The following is a 17,174-nucleotide window of genomic DNA, read 5'->3' on the forward strand; positions in this document are numbered from 1 at the left end:
CCAGAGCAGAGCTGCACCCAGCATGCACCATCACCACGTTCTCCCCATCCTGAGATCCCCACAGACAGCTCCCCGTGCCTTCCCTGCAGCGTTGCAAGCTTGAGAGCGCCATCGCCGAGGCTGAGCAGCAGGGCGAAGCAGCCCTGAGCGATGCCAAGAGCAAGCTGGCAGGGCTGGAGGGCGCCTTGCAGAAGGCCAAGCAGGACATGGCCTGCCTGCTCAAGGAGTACCAAGAGGTGATGAACTCCAAGCTGGGCCTGGACATCGAGATCGCCACCTACCGCCGCCTGCTGGAGGGCGAGGAGCACAGGTGAGCTCCCATGCTGGGCTTGGGAGGTAGAAGGGTCAGGGACGCTGGTCAAGGGCAGGCACAGGTGTATGTATCTGTCCAGCTTTGTGGCAGCAGCAGTAGCTACAGGCATGGCTCATCCTGGAGCCGTGGCAAGTGCAAAGCAGCACAGTGTGTAAGCTCCCTCCTCAATGTGGTCCCTACTGCAACATGCTGGAGCAGGGGAGGGGCAGCATGCGTCCGCAGAGGGGGCAGTCCTGGATACTCTGACTCACCTTGTCCATCTTTTCACTGCATCCCCAGGCTGTGCGAAGGCATTGGACCCGTGAATATCTGTAAGTTGTCGGGTCATGAGCTCAGGTCCCTAGGAACTTGTTGGGGGGGGGCGGTTATTGATTAACCCATGGGACCCTTCCCCATACACCAGCTCTGCCCACTGTCCACTGGGCAACCCTGATGGGCAGGACAAGCCTCTTGTAGAGCTGGGATCAAGTTCACAGAAAAACCGCAGTAGCCCCCAAGGAGCTGTTCTTGACCAACAGGAAGGAGGGAGGAACCAAGCAGAAGGGTTGAGGAAGGGGCGTGCCCTTGGAGGGGCGTGGCAGTAGGGGAGGCGTGGTCTGAGTGGTGCACTGTTCAGGGTGACTCCCCTAAGACCATGCAGAGGGGAGGGGTGTCCCTGAACAGCCCTTCCTGCCCCACAGCTGTGAGCAGCTCCAAGGGTGCCATCCTGTACGAACCATGTGTGGTCAGCACGCCCATGCTGAGGACCGATTACTGCACAGGGGGTGCCAGCATGATGAGGAGCACCGGAGGCTGCAGCGTGGTGGGCACTGGCGACCTCTACATCCCCTGCGAACCCCAGGGGCTCCTGAGTTGTGGGAGCAGGCAGGGCTCCGGCCACAAGTGTTAACACTGCCGAAGGAAAACACACTTCCTAAACCTCATTTCCTGTACTCAACATCCCTTTCTCTTAGCTGGAATGGAGGAACAGGGGTAGGGTGCAGAGACCAAGGATGCCTGCTTCCAACCCTCCATGGAGTTCTCATGTGGCAACAGAATGGTTCCAAGTAACAGGGGTTCATGTCCATTTTGCTTCTGGATGGTCCCACGGAAGCTGGCCTCCTGTCCCTTTACACCCCAGGCTCCCCACCTGCCTTGCCCTGGCTCTCACACACTTCAAACTCGCACCATCCCCAATGTCAACGAGACACACCCCCAGATCCCATGCTGAATTCCAAAGTCAAGTTGCCTGCCAAGGGCAGCTCAGCCCCAGACACCTGGCAGTGGCCACTGAGCAATAGGGATCCTGGCTTAGAGCTGTTGAGCTCTAATGGGTGAAACAAATTATGCATGTCAGCACATGATGGCTGGGATGCATCTGGAACAAAGGGCTTGGCGGACACAGAGTGCTGACTGGACAGACTGACCATCAACAGCTGACACTGACCCCACCTACGTCCCACTTGGGTACATGGCTGTGGCTCCTGCCCCTTCTTGCTGTAATGTCTGATGTGAAGGCAGACTTGGGGGTTCTGGCCCTGGGGCTGGGAGAGGGAATAGGAACTGGTGCTGGGCTGACCCCATCTCCCAGGAGCCCCCACCCCTGCTGAGCTCCATCCCTGCCCCCACCACCCACCCGGGGATTCGAGTTTGCTGGCCCAAGCTCTGGGCCTCTCTCTCTCTCTCTCTCTTCCCAATAAACTGACTCAGCTGACAGACAAGTGGGATGGAATTACTCATCCTGCTCTGTCTGGGTTGTAGGAAAGCTGAGGGGTGACCTGTGCGCAGCCTTTGGGACCAGGAGGTTTGGGATTGGCAGCAAAGGCTGGGATACAAGGTAGAAAAGTGCCTATCATATGGTATCTAAAGGGGCCTGTGGAATAGATAAGACTGCACGCAGACCATGCTCGGGGTCTTTGCATCACTGCCTAGCTGTCATATCAGCTGCGTGCCAGAGAACAGAGGCCGGGGCAGGTATCTGGGAAGCACCAGAGGCTTTTCGCAATCCCCTATGGGAGTGTCTGAGTTCAAGGGCCACCTCCCTTTCCCATCCAGCCAGCTGCTAAGACACATCTGCAGAAGCATCAATGATGGCTCAATTAGTTGAATCCCTGCCACCCAACTAAGAGACTTGGATTAAGTTCTCTGCTCCTGACTTGGGCCTGGCCCAGTCCTAGCTGTTACAGGCATGTGGGAAACGAACCAGTGGATGGAAAATTTCTCTCTCTCTTAGTTTCTCTCCCCTCTCTGTAACTCTGCCTTTCAAGTGTATAAATACTTCTTTAAGAAAAAAAAAAAAAACACCTGGAGATGAGATTTGAATTCCATGCTGCCTTACTGATTCCTGAAACCGCTGAGGGGGGTCTCCATGCAACCTGCACGGACCCCTGAGAGCCAGGATGTTGCTCTCCTCGCCCACAACCCACGCAGAGCACTTGTGCTATGCCCTGCCCCATGACCTGGGCTCAAGATACAGAAATGAGCAAGCAGGGACTCTCAGCCTCACAGCAGACTCACACATGGGGGTGTGAGGGAGAGGAGAGCATTGGGAAGGGCAACCCCAATGACTTCTGGGAAAAAGGACAGGGAGAGCCGCCTAGAAGCAGGTGTAGGAACAAAGACTACAAGGAAGCCCATTGCTGCAGACTCTCAGGCAACATAGTCCAACATCTCACATTCGAAACTTCCACTCGAGTATTCGAGGGACAGAGCATTCTGCTCTGCTGGCTCACTCCCCGAGTCCCTGGTGGAGGAAGTGACTGAAGCCAGGAGCCAGGGCTCAAAGTCAAGAGCCAGAACTCGGTCAGGGTCCTCCATGTGAGCAGCAGGGTCCTGGACCATCACGTGCTGCCTTCCACAGTGAACGTGAGCACACAGGAAGCTGGGATCCAAAGCAAAGCAGACTTGAACCTGGCGGGAGGGTGGGGAATGGTGGGCCAGGTTGGGGGATGGTGGGGCGGATAGTGGGTCGGGAGGGGATGGTGGGCCGGGGCAGAGGTGAGATGGTGGGGCGGAAAGGAAATGGTGGGGATCATGGCTAGGGCTTCTTTCTCTTTCAAGTGACGAAGATGCTTCAAAAGAGAATGCTGTTGTTGATTGCACTTGTCAATACATTGAAATCCCCAGGATCGTGCATTTTTTAAAAATATTTATTTATTTATTTTTATTAGAAAGGCAGATATATAGAGAGGAGGAGAGACAGAAAGAAAGATCTTCTGCCCGCTGATTCACTCCCCAAGCAGCCGCAATTGCTGGTACTGAGCCAATCTGAAGCCAGGAGCTCTTCCTGGTCTCCCACTCAGGGTCCCAAGGCTTTGGGCCTTCCTCGACTGCTTTCCCAGGACGCAAGCAGGGAGCTGGATGGGAAGTGGAGCTGCTGGGATTAGAATCGGCACCCATACGGGATCCTGGAGCATTCAAGGCAAGAACTTTAGCTGCTAGGCTGTCACACCAGGCCTGATCATGCATTTTAAAGGACCAAAGTGGGTGCTGATACAAATGGTGGCATTGTTAGGTTGTTTAGAAAGTCAAGGATGCTGGGTTGTGACAGCAGGTAAAGCCTCTGTCTGCAATGCCTGCACCCCACATCAGAATGCTGCTTCCAGTCCTGGCTGCTCCACTTCTGATCCAGCTCCCTGTTAACGCTCCTGGGAAAGCAGCAGAGGATGGCTCAGGTGCCCCCACGAGGGGGACCCAGACGAAGTGCTTGGCTCCTGGCTTTGTCCTGGTCCAGCCTTAGCTGTTGTAACCATTTGGAGAGCGCATCCACAGATGGAATCTCCTTCTATCTCACACTGATTCTCCATCTCTTTCTCACTTTGCCTTGAAAATCAATCACCCATAAAGGAAGAAGGGGGAGTTCTGGCTCAAGTTCACACCACATAGGCACTCCAGACCTGGAACATGAAACTCCAGCAGCAATGACAACTGTGCAGATGCCAGTGCAGGAGACTGCAAGGGGCGGAGGGTGCAGGTCCCACTTCAGTCTCAGATCTCCCAAAGCTCCCCCAGAGGAGCAGCCCCTGAACCTTATTGCCCGAGACGAAGCAGGACAGTGGGGAAGGAGCTGCGAAGGGCCTCTTTCCAGGCTGTCCCACCCAGCATATGCCCAGAACCCCGACAAACATCCCCGCGCTGGAGGGGCAGGGCAGGGCAGAGGGGGCCCAGGTGCAGGTACAGGTGCCGCCTCACTCTGGTTTTGGCCTTGGGGCTGAAGGCTCCCGGCTTGGATAACTTAGAGCTGGGGAAACTGTGGGGGCGCTGTAGAATCAGCGATTCCTGAAGGGTCCACCCACCTCTATCACACCCAAGGCCCAAAACTACCCTTGTGAGGGATGGGGTAAAGGAGATGGGAGGCCGATGCCCGTTCATGCTCCCTGTGAGGTGGCCACCCCTCTGGGGTGCCAGCCATCCCCATCCCCAGGAGCTCTGTTCGGGAGGACAAGGTGTTCCTAGCCATCCACCAAGCGTTGCTCACTGCCCGCAGCAGCAAGGGGCAGGCGTAATGCTCAGAGGTCTATGCCCCTCAGAAGTGCCCTCCAACCCCCCCACCCCCAAACCCAGTATGCCCCAACAGCTCCTCTCCCCTCTCCCCTGCCACCTCCAGGGCACAGCAGGCAGCCAGGCAGCCCGCGGGACAAGCGCGCCCCCTGGCTGTGGCTCTGCTGGCCTCCTGCCGGGCTGGGAGGAATGGGGGCGCTCTGGAGAGAATTTGACTCCTAGCTGTTTGGACAAAGCAGGGCACACTCTGGGGCTCCCCCTGTCTTCCCCAGGACACCTGATGGCAGCCACAAACCTTTATGCACCCTGTACCTACACCATCACCCTCACCCCACAAATTGGCTATTAAGAGTCTGTGGGGCTTGGGAATTGGCCTGTGGCAGATTTGACCCTGGTTTAAACCCCAGATGTCCCAGAGCTGGCTTCTGACTTCTGTGCAGGTGGGAATGGGTATCCCCATGGCACGACGACAGTCCCTGAGAGTGGCTGATGCCTGGCTGGCGGAGAGCAATGCCTCAGCTCCCTCCAGTCCCTTAAGCAACATTTCCCTTCTCTATGTCTTTGTCCCTTTGCCCCGCTTCCCCCTTGGCGCCACCACTGGGCTTTGATGAGGATAGAGCCACCCACATGAACGCAAAACTTCCTTGGAGCAGCACTGAATGGGGGTGGGAAGTGTTGGATTCTGTGTATCCCCCATCGGATGCCTCCCCCTCCCCCACCCATGCCAGGGGAGCTGGCAGTCTCCAGATGTGGTGGCGGAAAGAGGACTGCCCCAGCTTCCAGGCACCCACCCACCAGCGCCTCTATGCAACATCAGCAACAGCTTACAGAGAGCAGCCGAGCTGCACGCCCACTGGGAGCAGCCTTCTCGCCCTGGATAGCTGACAGCCGCGTGGGCAAGTGAGAGGAAAACCCCGGCCTTCCTGGAGGACAGGGGTGGGGGAGCAATCCAGAGGGGAGCGACGCTGCGTCCCCACCCTGGGAGAAGCCACACCAACTCCCTCTGAGTGTTTGTCAGCCGGTGAGAGTGCAGATCCCCGGCCAGGGGGTCTCAACAGCCCTCCCCGCCCTGGCTCCTTCTCTAAGGGACTCCCCCGCTTCCTTGCCCACAGAGACAGGTCTCAGCATGAAACTTCCTCTTCCAGCCAGCATGCCTCCCGCCAGCACCAACTCATCCCCAGGCTGGCGGGCAGCTCCCTGACGCAAGCAGCTTCCTACCAAGTTTTCTCAAGCACTTGGGCTTTCCCTCTTGTCCTGTTCCCCCACCCCAACACACACCCAGCCACGGCATGCCCAGGATTCCCGAAACGGACCGTGCCCAGCCAGCCGGGACAGGGTCGGGCTGGCCAGGGAACCCCTCCCTCCTGCCATCCTCTCCAGCCCACAGATGGCATCAGCCTGAGCCAGCCGTCAGCACTAAACCGCCCGGAGGCCCTGGGGGCAGGGCTCAGAGCATAGATAGCCGAGGTTACACCCAGACTGACTTATGATGGGGCAAAGAAACCGTGGTGGCAGCAAAACCTTCAGCTCAGAGTCGCCAGAATTCTCCATTCCAGCCTTGCTGCTGCCGCCACCTGCCCTCCCCCTAAACAACGGCTGGAGCGCTGGGAACCACCGGGCGAAACAAGGCCTCGGATTTGTCAAGGGCTGATGCTGACAGCTCATCCCGAAGCAGAGAGGGTTCTGCTTGACTGGTCCCCGATTACCCCCACCCCTGGGGCCGAGTCAGGGCACGAGGCAGCTGGGCTCTCCCACGTCCCAGCACCTTGGCCAACTGCTACATTGGGAAGAAGGCGGGGTGCAGGAATAGGACAGGGGTGTCCGTGAGAAGGGGGGTGTGATGAGCAGAGGACACGAAAGAAGCCACAGAGGACAAGGGAGGGAGTGTGGAGTACAGGAGCAGGTGCCATTCAACATCACCCCCACCCCCACCTATGGACATGTCCTCATGGAGTCATTGTCGCCCAGGAAAGCAGGGATAACCACACATTTCCCATGTGGAAACTGAGGTTGGGAAAAGCCAAGAGCTGTCCCCGAGGCCTGTGAAAGTAGTATCTGAATCTGATCCCTGCTTTGAAATGACTGTGAGCACCAAACACAGACTAACCTGACCCTGGCTACATTGACCCACTGCTTCTGAGTTCCTTAGAGGAAGCACCACTTCCTGTCAGTGACCGGAGCAGAACCCAGTCACGCTCCACAGTGCGCACTGTCCACGGCTGTGCTCAAGATGGGAGGCAAGGCCTCCAGGACTCAGCCCTGGCCCCTCTGACTCCAAAGTCTGGATCAAGTCTTTTGTTCACACTGCTGCCCCTTGCTTGCTCTGTCCCCTTCTCATTTCCTTTTCAGTCTCCTGGAACCCCTTTGTCTGACTTCGGGGGTGAGGAGGTGGAGGACCCCCCAGCTTTCTCCACCAGCCCACCTCCAGGCCCAAGGAGGGAAACTGGACTGACTCCTCAGGGAGCTTCCCAATTCCTACGTCATTGCTGCCAGAGCCTAAATATTTCTGCCAAGAATATCAGTCAAGCCAGATGACCCAGCTCCTACCTGCTCTTTCGTCCTTTGTATGACATCCATTCATTCAACCAGACAGCATACGTACCATGTGCCCCCTCGCTACCAAGCCCAGGCAAGAGCCTGGACAGAGAACCCAACAGTACTGCCAGCTGGAGCTCAGGCCACAGTTGGGGCAGGTGGGCAGCAGCAGTGAATCCAGGAACAAGATCCCAGATGGTGATAGCTGCTAAGGTATGCTATGTAGCAGGGAAGAGGGGCCAGGAGCTCTCGGCAGCGATGAGAAGATGACCTATGGACCTCTACCTGCAAGGGTGATCAGAGCCAACCATGTGGGATTGGAGGGAAAACATTTCCCAGCAAAGAAAACAGCCGATGAGTAAATGCCTGTTGAGTGGCCAAGCAGGAGGCCATAGTGACTGAAACAGAGAGAGCAGGGAGTCAGGAGAGGAGGAAGAGGTTGGTGAAGGGCAAAACCCCCTGAGTGAGGTGTCCCAGGCCAGTGGCTGAGAGTGTGCTGGGAAACCACTGGAGGGTTTGGAGCATTGGGAATTTGCTCTCACATGCTTGACTGTAGCATGGAGAAAGACATGAGGGGGCCAAGAAGGAGAGCTCAGTATTCCCTGAGATTGGTCTGCTTTGACCAGAGTGGCAAAAGTGGGCGAGGTGAGGTAGCTAGGATCTGGACATATCTGGAAGTTAACTTTTACCAATAGAATCATGGGATGGGGGAACAATGACCCCAAGACTTATTGGCCTGTGCTGAGTCAGGGATAGTAAGGTTGGCAAGGGAACATGTTTGGGGGAAATATTTCAGAAGTCAGATGAACTTTAAGATGCGTTTGTGGTTATCCACATGAGGACATTGATTTACGAAGGTGTGCAGAGGGCAGGGGAGGCTGCGGGGTGACGAGAGGCCTTGACAGTGGACTCACTGATAGAGAATATTTAAGTCATGAGTCTGTGTGACATCACCAGGGAAATGGGAAGGAGACAGAGATGAGAAAAGCCACCAGCTTAAGCCTGATGACACTGCAGACCGAAAATAGCAGGAGGAGCTGGACAAGCAGACAGGAATGAGAGGCAAGGAATGGAGACAGTGTGGGGTCTGGAAATGAAAAGAACGTGTCAGGGGAAGGGTGTGGTAAGCCACATCCAATCCCCCTGATAAGTTCAGGGAGACCCAAGGCCAACGACAAGGCCACTGAACATGGCGCAGTGCGGGCCAGGGGTGACATGGAGAAGAGCTATTCTTGACCATCTTTTTTTGCTTCCTCCAAGAGCTACAGCTGATGACTAGGTCTGCAGAAAACAAGCTTGAGACACCTTTCTGATCTCCAAATAGAGACAGGGATTGACGAATGTGCGTGGTCAGGGCAGGCCCTGGGCCTTGGCCATGACCGAGAGGAATCCTCTAAATCATGAGACAGTGTGATCTCAGTAACGGAGTGAGTATATGGGGACCCAGCACTGTCACAAGCACTCATCGCTTCCAAGCAGAATCCCACACATTCCCCCAAGGAGCACACAGTCAGGACACAGGCCAAACCACATCCCACGCACTCGCACGGGCAGGGTGGACAACAGCTGGTCTCTGAGTCTGAAAATGACTGCAAAGTGGATAAGCATCGTAATGTCACCCGGTCATCTTCTGTCCACCTGTCCAACTTCCGTCCACATGCTGGTTGCTGGGTGCCTCCCTCTCACCAAAGATTCACTGTCAAGCCAAGGAACCTGGCAGAGTAGGGCACAGCATATGGGGCAGGGGTTCAGGCTCACATGATGGGCTTCTCGCACAGATGAGCGGGCATCTCACCGGCGTACCTGGGCCTCAGGTCACGCCCTGAAAATGTTGGCTGGCAGAAGTCCTAGCGAGAAAATGTTGGCTGGCAGAAGTCCTGCCATGAAGATGGAGAATAGCCTTTCGCTTCTGCCCTCTGCAGGACCAATGCTGGAGGAATGAATGAACAAATGAAGCTCCCGTAGTGTCTCGGATCAGAGCTGTGCCTACACAAGCCCCACTAAACTCCACCGTGCATCCAGCCCTCGTGTAGACAGCCAAAGCGTGTCTTGGAGGAAGGACAAGGCACCGCACACATCTCCTCCAGGGCTAGACCCTCCTGCAGGCATACCTCCTGCTGCATTCGCTCTGTGCCATTTCTAATTCAGGGCTGTTCAGGTGTTATCTCCCCTACTGCACACACAGCCCCTTCATCTCCTTACAACCACATTCCTTGTAAGCCTCTTAACTGGAACTGTTATCATCCTAACTTTCTGGTGGTTAACAGTGACCAAAAATTTAAAACCCCCATTGGGTTTATGACCAAAGCAACTTAATGTCCCCATTATGGTAATTGTGGTGGACTTATGGGGCAGAAATGGGACTATAATGGTCTTGTGTTGATGTGTTTTTAATGTTTATAGGTTGGATAGTATAATTCTTACTCCAGTGAGGATAGGTGTGTCCAACTTAGCTCATGGTTCTCGGGGTTATAGGCATGAAGAGTTTCTGCTAAACTACCCAAGCTCGTAAATGCCTTCCAATGGCTTTTCTCATTTTTATGGGGCCAGCCCTCAGATTCCCCACACACATAAAAGGGGTGAGTGGAACCCACCAGCCTCAGAGGGACTCTCAGCTACAGCTCACCCCACTCCGCAGTCACCCCCTTGACTCGCAACCCAGGAGGCCGCCATGTCCTGCCGCTCCTACCAAGTCAGCTCTGGCCGCCGGCTAACCAACTTCAGCTCTTGCTCAGCCATGACGCCCCAGAACCCGAGCCGCTTCCGGTCCAGCTCGGTCTCCTGTAGAAGTGGATCTAGCTGTCGGGGGTCCACAGGCTTTGCTAGTCGGAGCGTCACCAACTTTGGGTCACACGTTCCCCGGATGGCAGCCGCAGGCCCCCTTACCAGCCGCTGTGGAGCTAGCTTTGGCTGTGGCAATGGCAGAGGTCTCGGTCTGGGGTTCCGGGCTGGTAATGGCCTTGGCTGTGGCTTTGGTGGCCCTGGATTTGGTTACAGAGTCGGAGGAATGGGAGGCCCAGCTGCCCCATCGATCACTGCTGTGACTGTTAATCAGAGCCTGCTGACGCCCCTCAACCTGGAGATCGACCCCAATGCCCAGAAGGTGAAGAAAGACGAGAAGGAGCAGATCAAGTGTCTCAACAACAAGTTCGCCTCCTTCATTGACAAGGTAGGTTGTCGGGGCTGGGTCTCTGGGCCTGAGATGGGAGAGGAGAAAGGCTCGGTGGGAGGGAGGGGGCTCTTCCTCGGAAAGGAGCTCCTTCGGGCATCTACCGGTGCCATCATGCTGTGCCCTCTGGCTTCCTCTCATGCAGGGAAATGGCCACGTGCCAGGACTGACTGGGGTGCTAGCTTTCAGCTGGGGAGAGGAGGAGCATCCCCCCACCCCCTACCCCCCCGACACACACACACACACACACACACACACACATCTGAGGGCACCTGACGAACTAAAGCTTGCCATGTGATGACTTGCAAGCAGCTCCCAGGAAGGCCAGGAGCATTAAGACTTGGGGCTTGCTGATATGAAGTTCAAGGTTGGCTTCATGGCCCTGGGGAGGTTTCTAAGATATCTGAATTTGCACAGCCTGTCCCATTTGAGCTTAGGAAAGTAAAGAATGAAGTTGAGTCATTTCTGCATTAAAAAAAAAAAAAAATCCATACTCCCCAGGGTCTCAGATCACCAGGTTGTTCCAATTGAAGGACGTGACAGGGGACAGCCACTGTGGCTCCTAAGCTGGTGCGGAGGAACCAGGACACGGCTCATCTAACAACACACAACCTCCCTCACACCACCTTGTCCAAGGCACACCTCTGGCTGCTGCCGCAAGCTGTAGCTTCTTCTACTGTGCCAAGGGCATATCCAAGATGGTGACTTTCTAGCCAAGAAGTCCCACCTGCTGGGACCATATCCCACCCCAAGAGCCTTTCCTCCACCCCTCTTTCTCTGCCAGGGGTGGCAAACCCCAGATGTAGCAGATTCAATCTGTCCATCTTTCTGATATCCCTGGCTCACCCTATTCTTGGGATGAGGAGTACATGGGGACGCACCACAAAGGCACTTTGCCTAAAAGTTCCCACCTGTGACTAAACCCGGCCAAAGGTGAGCAGGAGCCACAGGTCTATCGTCCCGGCTTCTGCAGGGTTAGAGAGCAGGATGCCATTTACATTTCATTGGCCATCACCACTAGCCATCCAGAGAACTGGCCATGCCATGGGCTGCCATGCTGAGTGGTCAGCTACCGTGTCTTTGTCCGTGTGGATTCAGGTGCGGTTCCTGGAGCAGCAGAACAAGCTCCTGGAGACCAAGTGGAGCTTCCTGCAAGAGCAAAAGTGTGCTAGGAGCAACCTGGAGCCGCTGTTTGAGAACCACATCGCCAATCTGCGCCGGGAGCTAGACAGCCTAGTGAGCGATCAGGCCCGGCTCCAGGCAGAGAGGAACCACATGCAAGACATCCTGGAGGGCCTCAAGAAGAAGTAAGTGATGTGTGGACTGCACAGGCCCAGGACAAGCCTGAGCGGGCCAGCCCCAGAGCCACAGCCAAGCTGAAACAGAGTTGCTCAAAGGACCCCACTTGAATGCTGCTGGTTCCAGTGCCCAGCCTGGGAGCAGAAGGGGTGAGGGTGGGGATGGGAGATGCACTGTACATAAACAAGGAGACTTGGAATTGGGCATGATGGATGCCCGGCATTGCCTTTTTGAAGAGAATAATGTTCAGCCTACAGTCTGGACCTAGCTGCTTCCTTCACATTCAATTACAATGACCCCGATTCACTTGTAACAGAGGAGCCCAGCAAGGGTCCAGATTTCCAGAGCCCTGAATGCCAGCTGAGAGAGTGAAATGGATCTGGAGAAACTGAAGGGACCGTGGCTCCTCACAGCCATCTCAGAGGGAACAGAACTGAGAGCAACAGGGAGGGTGGCAGGGGACAAGGCTTCTGGATGGAACTCCAGGATCTTGTGAAGTGGGCTGGGAAGTGGGAATTGGGAGTGACAGGCTCTGGTTTCAGGCACACTCACCCTCTTCATCCCAATCCGGCTTTCCACTGCAGGTATGAAGAGGAGGTGGTATGTCGAGCCAACGCCGAGAATGACTTTGTGGCTCTGAAAAAGGTAAGGGGTGGTACCAGATATAAGCCAACTTCTACCCCACTGGCCGTGTCCTCCAGACCCCCCGGGAAGCCGCCCAGGCACCTGAAACACCTGCTCACACAGCAGTGGTGAAGCTCTCCAAGACCACCACAGGGTACCCCTCCAAGTTCCAATTTGGCCTAGGTTGGTTTGGGATCAGGTCACATGAGAGCAGATCCGACAAGGCCCCCATCTCAAGTCCCTTGCCTCTCCATAGCATTTTAAAGTGGCCAGCAGATGCTGGGGGAGTTTTCATGTCATAGGAGGCACAAGAAAGCAATGTCACCAAGCTTGGCTACCACTCCAAGACATCACCACCCATCACAAAAGCCCATCAGATTGGGCTCCAATGGAGCTAGCATGCTTGACCCACTGGTCCCCAGCTCCTGCACAGGTGGGAAAGCTCGGCAGAGCATGGAAAGCTTGTTCTTCTCTCTTCAATGCAGGATGTGGACACGGCTTTCCTGTGCAAGTCTGACCTGGAGGCCAATTTGGATGCCCTAACACGAGAACTTGACTTTCTGAAGGCCTTGTATGCAGAGGTGAGGCAGGGAGCTTAGCCGGGACTCCTAAGGGCTGAGTCTGAGCTGGCGTATTTACCAGCCCACAGTATCATGCGTCTTTCCTCCCCCTCCAATCTGCGCACTCTCCATGCCAAGACACCCACGAGTACAGAAGGTGGTTTCTCTGGAGCCTGACTCATGCCTCTTCATAGAGAAGATTCTCGAATCTTCCAGGAAGCAGAAACTTGTTCTCGTGGTTGACCTGATGATCCACACCAACAAACCCTGTTTGTCTCTACTGGTGATCTGTTGGCTCTGTGACCAATCTGCAGCTCTGGCTGACACAGCGGCCAAGGTGCCCCGTGGAGCGCTTGTCTTGCAAGCGGCTCCCAACCCCAGCTCTGTGAAGCACCTGGAACACAGGAAGGCCTAGAGGGGCATCTTCCAAAGTTCACGGACCGTGTCCAGCAGAGCCACTCCAGACAGCCTGATAAAAGGGGCCGTGTCCTCCAGACCCCCCGGGAAGCCTAGCATGACATCCACCGAGTCCCCAAGCTTTTGGTATTCCCTCAAGCACTACATCTCCAAGCAGAGAATAAGGGTCCTGAAATCTCTCTCTCTCTCTCTCTCTCTCAGTCTGGGGGCCTTTTTTTTTTTTTGCTCTGAGCCAATGAACAATGTTCTCTAGCCCTGACACCTCATTCTGGGGGACCCCGGGACAGAGTCCCTGCCAAGCAAGGGGATTTTAAGCCCACCTGTGTGGCTGCTTCTCCACCGCAGGAAATCCAGCTGCTGCAGTCCCACATCTCAGAGACCTCGGTGGTGGTGCAGATGGACAACAGCCGGAACCTGGACCTGGATGGGATCATCGCCGAAGTCAAGGCCCAGTACGAGGAAGTGGCTAGGCGCAGCCGGGCGGAGGCTGAGGCCTGGTACCAGACCAAGGTGGGCAACAGGGAAGGCAAAGGGTTGTGTGCAAGCGACCCTGGGAAGGAGGCAGACTCTTAGTCTGCAGGGGCAGGCTCCACGGGGGGTCTGAAGGCCCCAGATCAGTGACTTTTGAACTCTCCAAACACCTGCCTCTGCACCCTCCCACTTCCCCAGTATGAGGAGATGAAGACGACAGCCGGTCAGCACTGTGATAACCTGCGCAACACACGGGACGAGATCAACTGCCTGAGCCGCCTGATCCAGAGGCTGAAGGCAGAGATTGAGCACGCCAAGGCCCAGGTAGGCAAAGGGCAAGTGGCGCAGGGTGGACCCTAGCAGGAGGGACAGGCAGGACCCTGAATCTGGTGAGGTGGGGGAGAGTGCCAAGTGCCAGAAACCAGAAGAAAGGAGGGGCTGGTCCAGAAGGGCTTCCTAGAGAAAGATGTACAAGTCTAGGATAGATTCAGAGGGGAAGCAGATAGAATATTGTGGGGAACTGACAGGGTCTAGGGCAGCAGAGTAGTGGAAATTGAAGCCAAGCCATGCTGTGGGTCCCTGGGGAAGACAACCTCCTGGAGCCCCTAGAGGCTGTCTGTATTCCCACCAATAAGGGACAGGGTCTCTAACCCCACCTTTGCTCAAAGAGGAGGGAGGGTTGTCACCCGGCCCCTGCCCACCTGCACCCTTCCCCACCCCTCAGCGCTGCAAGCTGGAGGCCGCAGTGGCTGAGGCCGAGCAGCAGGGTGAGGCGGCCCTGAGCGATGCCAAGTGCAAGCTGGCCGAGCTGGAGGCCGCCCTGCAGCAGGCCAAGCAGGACATGGCACGGCAGCTGCGCGACTACCAGGAACTCCTGAATGCCAAGCTGGGCCTGGACGTCGAGATCGCCACCTACCGGCGGCTGCTGGAGGGCGAGGAGAGCCGGTGAGTTCTCTGGGGTGCGGGACGAGGGGCAGAGTCAGAGCAGAAGGGTACTACCCGCTGGGCTGACCCACTCTGGATGTGACAGCACCCTGGTGCAGACACCCGTCGGGATGCCCTCGCTGGGGGCTTGGAAGAAGGTTCCAGATCTTGTCTCTCAAATGCCATCACATGCAAGAGCTGGCCAGATGCCTAGGGGGCTCTGCTTGTTGACTTATTTGTTCAAACAAGCAATAAGAATATATTTCCTCCAGTATTTTCACTCAGTCATTTTGGGGCAGGCTGGAGAAATTGGTTATTTTCCCAAGCTCTGTCAACATGGTAGGTGCATTCGGGGATGAAGCCATCGGGTCCTGGGGCAGTTCTAACAAAATGCTCTGTTGGAGAACAAGCAGGTGTTCTGGGTAACTGATTCCTCTCTCTCTCTCTCTCTCTCTCTCTCTCTCTCTCCAGGATCTGTGAAGGTGTTGGACCAGTAAACATATGTGAGTGATTTTGGGGCTTTTTTTCCCTCACGTGTTTCTCTTCGCTTCCAATTTCCTCGGGGGAGGAGGGGGGCTTCCACAGTGGCTGGAATGGGGAGCAAGGACCTTCCTCCAGCCCCTGGGCTGGGACTATCTCCTTAGTTGAGATCCAAGACCATCCTGAGACCAGCCTTCCCCGGGGTGAGGCCACTAGGTGGCAGGGGACTCTGAGAGGGAAGGACAACCTTCAGGAGAACTTTTTTGGGGGTTCAGTGATGGCAAGGGCTGTGCTGGGAAGATCTTTCACCCTATGACAGCAGGAAAGGGAGAGATTGGATAGAATTCTCCCACCTGCTGCTGTTCCCATGCCAGACCAACTAGTGGTGGCTGTGCCCAAAACGTCCAGGGCACCTGATTGGGCACTGCAGAGTGGGGGCTTCAGAACAGGAGCGGCTGCCAAGGCAGCACTGGTAGGGGTGAGGGGAGGGCAAAATGGCCGCAGGGCCACGCCCGTTTCATTTACTGGGGGGGGGGGGCGGGGAGGAACATGCATGATTCATCAGAAGTCGCAGAGGTAGCCAGATTATTTTGTTTCTTTTGAGAGACAGAGAGAAATTGCATTTGCTAGTTCACTCCCCCCACATGCCTGCAACAATAACCAGGGCTGGGCTAGGCCCTAACCAAGGACCTGGCAGTTGCCCCACCTGTGTGGCAGGAGACCACGGCTGCCTCCCAGCGTCTGCATCAGGACCTGGAGGCGGAAAGCGACTCCAAGCACTATGACACTAACTCAAGGGTGTCAGCCTCCAAGTTCACTGCCAGTTTCCAAATTCAAATGCATCACTACAAAGACACAAGTGAACACGCAGCACCCCAACTGGACCAAGTACCGCTCTGAGGAGCCAGCTCTGCTCAAGGGGCAGAGCAGACAGTAGGCCATAGGTGTGTGAGGCGAGCTCAAGCGAAGCTGAATTGGCAGACAGGAGTCTGCTGAGAAGGAAGGACCCAAAAGCGAGTGGCCGAGGGGCAGGTGCAAGGAAGGTTCAGCTAGATTCCAGGCCTGGTGTGAGGTGGGGGCGTCCAGAACAGATCTGGGACGCAGCTCCCCCTGGCATCAACCCACTTTCTGCTTTGTGTTCCCACAGCTGTGAGCAGCTCCCGGGGCGGCCTGCTGTGCGGGTCGGGGGTCACTTTCTCGGGCAGCAGCAGCAGCTGCGGAGGCAGCATGCACACTACCACGTCAGGTGGGGCCCTGACTTCCTGCGCCCCCAGCGTCCCCTGCCCTCAGTCCACGGAGGGCAACTTCAGCAGCTGCAGCGGTGGCCGTAGCAGCAGTGGCCGCAGCTCCAGCGTCCGCTTCGCGTCCACCACCACCACCACTTCCCACCGGACCAAGTACTGAGAGCCAGGCCCCAACAGCCTGGGAGAAGAACCTGCTTGCTCACAGCCTCCTGTCTCTACACCCCAGGGCATGCCACCCCTCCTGCTAGGAAGCAAGACACTGGGATTCCCTTGGTGTCTGTGGCCCGGAGGGACCAGGACTGAGGGTGCGTGCAGCAGATGGGCGGCCCAGCTCTACCCCCTTTCTCCCTCCTCTTCCTCTCCCTGGCAGAAGGTTCTGTCTTCTCCTACTCCAGAACCGTCCACAGGTTCCTTAGACCCCCGAGGCAGCTCTTCTCTCCAGGGGCTAATGTCCTGGGTGGTTCTCTCCTGGGTGGCTGGTTTAACTTTGGTGTGGCAGCCCCTCCCTCCATCTCAGGCAGGTGGGAACAGGTGCAGAGGGAGGATTTACACCACCCCCTGTGGCTGGTGATGTGAAATGGCTTGTTGTGCTATGGGCTGTGGGCTGATCTGGAGGCCTGGGTTGCCTGTTTGTGTTCCTGTGTTTGCAATAAACTTGC

The 17,174-nt window shown here is 56.2% G+C and overlaps 1 protein-coding gene across 1 annotated transcript; it reads left to right on the plus strand.

Annotated features, from left to right (window-relative positions):
- Positions 1–9,998: 9,998 nt before the first annotated feature.
- Positions 9,999–16,675, plus strand: LOC121167225 (keratin, type II cuticular Hb4-like). The gene is made up of 9 exons (XM_040996628.1): positions 9,999–10,496; positions 11,595–11,803; positions 12,380–12,440; positions 12,905–13,000; positions 13,742–13,906; positions 14,066–14,191; positions 14,592–14,812; positions 15,263–15,294; positions 16,419–16,675. The coding sequence occupies exons 1-9, from the start codon at positions 9,999–10,001 to the stop codon at positions 16,673–16,675; spliced, it is 1,665 nt and encodes a 554-aa protein (XP_040852562.1).
- Positions 16,676–17,174: the final 499 nt, after the last annotated feature.

The sequence above is a fragment of the Ochotona curzoniae genome, unplaced genomic scaffold, assembly GCF_017591425.1.
Source record: "Ochotona curzoniae isolate NIBS_2020 unplaced genomic scaffold, NIBS_Ocur_1.0 patch35, whole genome shotgun sequence".
NCBI lineage: Eukaryota > Metazoa > Chordata > Mammalia > Lagomorpha > Ochotonidae > Ochotona > Ochotona curzoniae.

Bases quoted from the DNA above. Each gene is read 5' to 3' on its own strand.
- LOC121167225 (XM_040996628.1), top strand. From the start codon at position 9,999: ATGTCCTGCCGCTCCTACCAAGTCAGCTCTGGCCGCCGGCTAACCAAC. The intron at 11,804-12,379 runs GTAAGTGATGTG...TTTCCACTGCAG, and splicing joins CTGGAGGGCCTCAAGAAGAA to GTATGAAGAGGAGGTGGTAT. The intron at 13,001-13,741 runs GTGAGGCAGGGA...TCTCCACCGCAG, and splicing joins TGAAGGCCTTGTATGCAGAG to GAAATCCAGCTGCTGCAGTC.